Source organism: Camellia sinensis, chromosome 2 (assembly GCF_055761805.1).
Source record: "Camellia sinensis isolate YWXY chromosome 2, ASM5576180v1, whole genome shotgun sequence".
NCBI classification, from domain to species: domain Eukaryota; kingdom Viridiplantae; phylum Streptophyta; class Magnoliopsida; order Ericales; family Theaceae; genus Camellia; species Camellia sinensis.
The window spans coordinates 111,493,873-111,498,823 of record NC_138962.1 but is presented as its reverse complement, the minus strand read 5'-3'; the positions used below and the strand labels follow the sequence as shown (position 1 = coordinate 111,498,823).

The window sequence follows — 4,951 nt, the reverse complement described above, 5'->3', positions numbered from 1 at the left end:
CGTGGAATTCCTCTGCTAAAATTTATGGTATCATATCATGTGCTATCTAAACAGAGCGTTAGTGCTGTGTTTGGTTTGGAGATTTGAGGAAGGATTTAAAAAGAGAAATAAAAAATATAAGTGAAAGGTGAATAAAATATATTTACATTTTATCTAGTTTCACACATCTTTTCTCTTTTTCTTTTCAAATTTTTTTCCAAATTTCCCAACCGAGTACAGTGTAAATGTAAAAGGAATTCTGATCATGTTTAGGAAAACAACAAAAAGGGCTACGAACTTGGAATTGGATATGGTTTTTTTTTTTTTTAAATTTTTAATTTTTAGAAATCCATCACTTACTCTTTTCTTTTACTTTTTATTGTTAAATGTAAATTATGTGAGCAGTAGAAACGCAATTTATTGGTCATATAAAACTTTAGATGAGCGTTGTACAAGAGCATCTCTAATGCAATTAGATACTTTTCTAAAAATTACTATTAATGTATATATATATTTTATTTTGCCTATTTATTTTCATGTTTTTACTAACTCTCTTTTTTATTTTAGTTCTTCATCTAAATATTGCTTAGTTTATGAATTGTCATATCAACAACAATGATGAAGAGAAAGAATATTGGTGGTGTTTGGCAACTTAGTTTTTAGATTTTTTTTTTTTTGATTTTTTTCACTACAAGACAAATGTTTTACAAAATTAAAAAAAATCAATTCAAACAAAATATCACATCAAATTTCATAATTATTTTTTTTTTCTCACAAATATCACATCTAATTACAAAAAAATCTAATTATCTTCTCAAACATAATTTTTTTTCTCTAATAATATCTTACAACTAAAAAAATTTACAAAAAAATTTACTTCCCAAACACCCACATTATAATAAAGGGAAGGAATTATAAGGGTCAAATAGGTTTTGGCTAACCTTTGAAAGTTAATTACATTTAACTAGTGAATATGAGTTGACGCGAAATATTTAATCCTATACCTAATGCATTTTGATTAGGTATTTTAACTAGCACATAAATCACGTCATAAGATTTTGTAGATAGTGAATTGTCAATTTGGTTTCTATAGGAGTACTGACAGAAGAAATGATAGATGGAGCTAGAGAGAGAGAAAGAGCCAGTGAAACTATCTCCGCTCAGGAAATAGATCTGCTCCGGCAGAGCACTAAGAAAATCAAACGCCGGCAGGAGGATGGGTCCCTGGAGGAGATTGAGGACGATGGAGGTGGTCCCTTCGGCATGGACTTTGGGGAAGCTCGTGAGCTATCTCACACTCACTCCGGGTTGCCTGGTTCGTCTTTCATAGAGGTCCTTACCGGCGACAATACCAAGCTTTGGTACCAGGGCGACAGTGATGATGAGGAACCTACCCTCCTCGAGGCTGATAACACTCTGCTGGTCCCTGATTGCCCCAGAATCACAATCCCACCTAAAGAACTGTCAACCCTTCGAGCTCCATGGCGTAAGGTGCTCATTGTTAAAGTTCTAGGGCGTGTTGTCGAATACCGTCTATTGGCCTAGAGGATGAAACAGATTTGGCGGCTTCAACAATTTATTGATATAATTGATGTAGGTGAGGGCTATTACTTGGTTCGTTTTGCATGTAAGGCAGATTATCTTCATGTTCTGTTGGATGGACCATGGGTTATTCTTGGGCATTATTTAACAGTCAGTAAATGGCGCCCAGACTTTCGTCTAGTTGCCAATGAACTACCATCTACCATGGTTTGGATTCGATTTCCAGGTGTGCTGATTGAATATTTTAATGAAAACCTTTTACTAAGGTTAGGTAATTTGGTTGGTCGAGCTATCAAAACGGATAAGCTTACAGCGGATGCATCATGAGGGAGATTTGCTAGGGTCTGTGTCGAGCTTAACCTCAAGAATGCTCTGGTCTCCAAGGTAGGTATTAACAATGTGGAATTTGCTGTTGAATATGAAGGTTTACACCTTATCTGCTTTGAATGTGGGAAATATGGACACAAGCAAGAGGGGTGCCCATCGCTAATGCCAACTATGGTGATGGAAACTGGGAATGATACTGTGCCAGGGGCGCCGGCTGTTGACTCTTTGTGCATCGGTGTTGGTTCAGGGCATAAATTTGGACCGTGGATGCTAGCACAATCACGTTCTCGAGGTACAGTCAGCCGCACGCGTCGTACAAACTCTGCCAAAATGGATAATCCCCCAGTCACTGGTAATGGTGGGAGAAGGACAGTTGGTCCAACTAATGCATATTCAAACGTACAAAAGGGTAAAGCTGTAGTGTCACATGGTAGTATGGGTAATCGTTTCTCAGCACTAGTGGATGACCATGGAACTGTCTTCCTTGATAAAGTTGGGCCAACTTCTTCTTTAGATACAATAGGATTGGGCCCTTTTTCTTTGGGCTGTGACTCCAATGTTGGGCCCTCCACTAGGCAAGCCTCTCGACCCATCCCTCTACCCTTTCAAGTCCACTCCAAAAAGCCTCTCCCTCAAAGCCCACATCGTAAAATACATAACCCCCATTTGCAGGTTGCCTCTCATCCAGATAGAGCCCCCAACCGCCCAACCCATACCCCAAATTCAGCTCCCTTCAATCCATCCACATCCTTACAAGATTTTCCCCCCCTTCGCTCCTTCATGGCAGGAGGTTCAGGCACCAAGAGAGAGAGTCAGGATGGACACTCCTTGGCTTGTCAACCTGCCTTCCTACCTCCCATCCCTCCCACTCCTTCCCTCTCTTTTGATCAGATGGTCACTTCAGTTCCTGGTCGACCACCGGACGGTTTGCCCCACTCTAACCACTCATTACTTTCCCATCGCTGCGACCCAGCGGATGGTGAAAGCTGTCGACCGTATTCCGATGAGGGAATAGTGCAAAATCGTGTTGCTTCTTACCTGGTTCTTGAAGATAATGGGTTTGTTGCAGCAACTATGGCAACACGGGTTGACCAACCGAGGTCAGCTGAGATGGACATTTAATCTGGGTTTTGGCCTTTCTTTTTTGGTCACCTCCATAAAGATCCTTGTTTGGAATTGTAGGGGAACTGGCAATGATGCTACGTTCAGGACGATCTGCGAACTTGCTAGGTCTCATGACCCTGTTATTTTGGTTCAACTTGAAACTCGGGCTACAGGCAATAAAGCTCAACGGATAATTCGCTGAACTCGTTTTTCAGATATGGCAGTAGTTGAAGCCACGGGTTTTGTTGGTGGTATTTGGCTGTTTTGGTAAAACGATTTAGTGGAAGTGGATGTTCTACCCCCCCATCCCCAAGCTCTTAGTGTCATTATTCAAAGAAAGAATGAAGTAGATTGGCTTTTCACAGCTTTGTATGCTAGTCCGAACTCTATTTCTTGTTCAAAATTATGGAATTATCTTGTGGATGTTGCTTATGGTCTCCCCCTTCCCTGGCTTATTGCGGGTGATTTCAATGAAATAAGTTCCAATTCTGAGAAACAAGGAGGTGCACCTTCCACCCAACGGCGCCTCTCGCGTTTTGTTCAAGTCATGGATGAATGTAATTTGATTGACTTGGGGTTTTCAGGACCCAAATTCACTTGGACCAATGGCCGTCATGGACTAGCGAATATTAAAGAAAGACTTGATCGAGCTCTCTGTAATGACCCATGGCACACCGTCTTTCCTGAAGCTTGGGTTCAACACCTTCCCAGGATTAATTCTGACCACTGTCCACTGCTTATCTCTCGCTTATTGGGGTTGTCCCTCACCCTTTGCGACGTCCACTTCGAATGGAGGCTGCGTGGTTAACCCACCCTACGTTTGAAACCCTTGTTCAACAATCATGGAACTTTACTGAGAAAGACTTGCCTCTTACAATTGACAGGTTCGTGGTTGCAGCTACTACTTGGAACAGGGAGGTGTTTGGGAATATTTTTTGGAATAAAAAGCGTGTTTTAGCAAGACTGCATGGTATCCAACAAGCTTTGAGTTTGATGTCCAATCCTTTCCTTGAGCAGCTTGAATCTCACCTCACCGTTGAGTATAATAAATTGTTGTTGCAAGAGGAAGTGCTTTGGTACCAGAAATCAAGATCCAACTGGCTCATGTTTGGTGACGCCAACACTCGTTTCTTTCATACTTCGACACTTATTCGGCGCAGACGCAATAGGATCATGGCTTTAAAAAATGATGATGATACTTGGTGCACTAACCAGATTGAGCTTCAGGCTAGAGCTGTTCAACACTTTCAGAAGCTGTTTACGACTGAAGTTGTGGATCCTGTTCCTACATTACCTCTGTCATTGCCCTGCTTAACACCGCAAGAGGTGACTGCTTTAGCGTGCCCTATCAGCATAATGGAGGTAAAAAATGTAGTTTTTTCTTTGGGCCCTTTTAAGGCCCCTGGGCCGGATGGGATTCAACCTTTCTTCTACCAACGCTTCTGGGATGTTTGTAGGCCTTCTCTCACCACTGTGATTCAGGATATTTTCCAGTCAGGTCAAATTCCTGTGGATTTGAATAAAACCTTGATCACGCTTATCCCCAAGATTGATCACCTCTCACGTTTGACCCATTTCTCTCAGTAATGTTACTATGCGGATACTCTCCAAAGTTCTGGTGCTTAGAGTGTGGCCCTTATTAACTAGATTGATTAGCCCCTTACATGGTAGCTTCATTTCGGGACGGCAAGCCACTGACAATATTGTTCTGGTTCAAGAGTTGTTACACTCCATGAAAAGGTCTAAGAGGACCCATGGAACCATGGCCATTAAAATCGATCTGGAAAAGGCATACGACCGAATAGAATGGAGTTTCTTAGAACATGTGCTAAATGAAATGCGGTTCCCTATTTCATGGACCTCGCTAATTCTACAATGTGTGTCTACGACACAACTTGCAATTCTTTGGAATGGTGAGGTCACTCCTTATTTCCAACCCTCTAGAGGCCTATGTCAAGGGGACCCTCTCTCACCTTATCTTTTTCTCTTCTGCCTTGAA

The 4,951-nt window shown here is 41.5% G+C and overlaps 1 protein-coding gene across 1 annotated transcript; it reads left to right on the top strand.

The window, feature by feature from the left end:
* Positions 1-1,089: 1,089 nt before the first annotated feature.
* LOC145818351 (uncharacterized) lies at positions 1,090-4,539 on the top strand. Its single transcript, XM_082912909.1, has 6 exons — positions 1,090-1,465; positions 1,577-1,792; positions 1,946-2,948; positions 3,031-3,125; positions 3,234-3,708; positions 3,837-4,539. Exons 1-6 carry the CDS (start codon positions 1,090-1,092, stop codon positions 4,537-4,539), a joined length of 2,868 nt encoding a protein of 955 aa, XP_082769035.1.
* Positions 4,540-4,951: the final 412 nt, after the last annotated feature.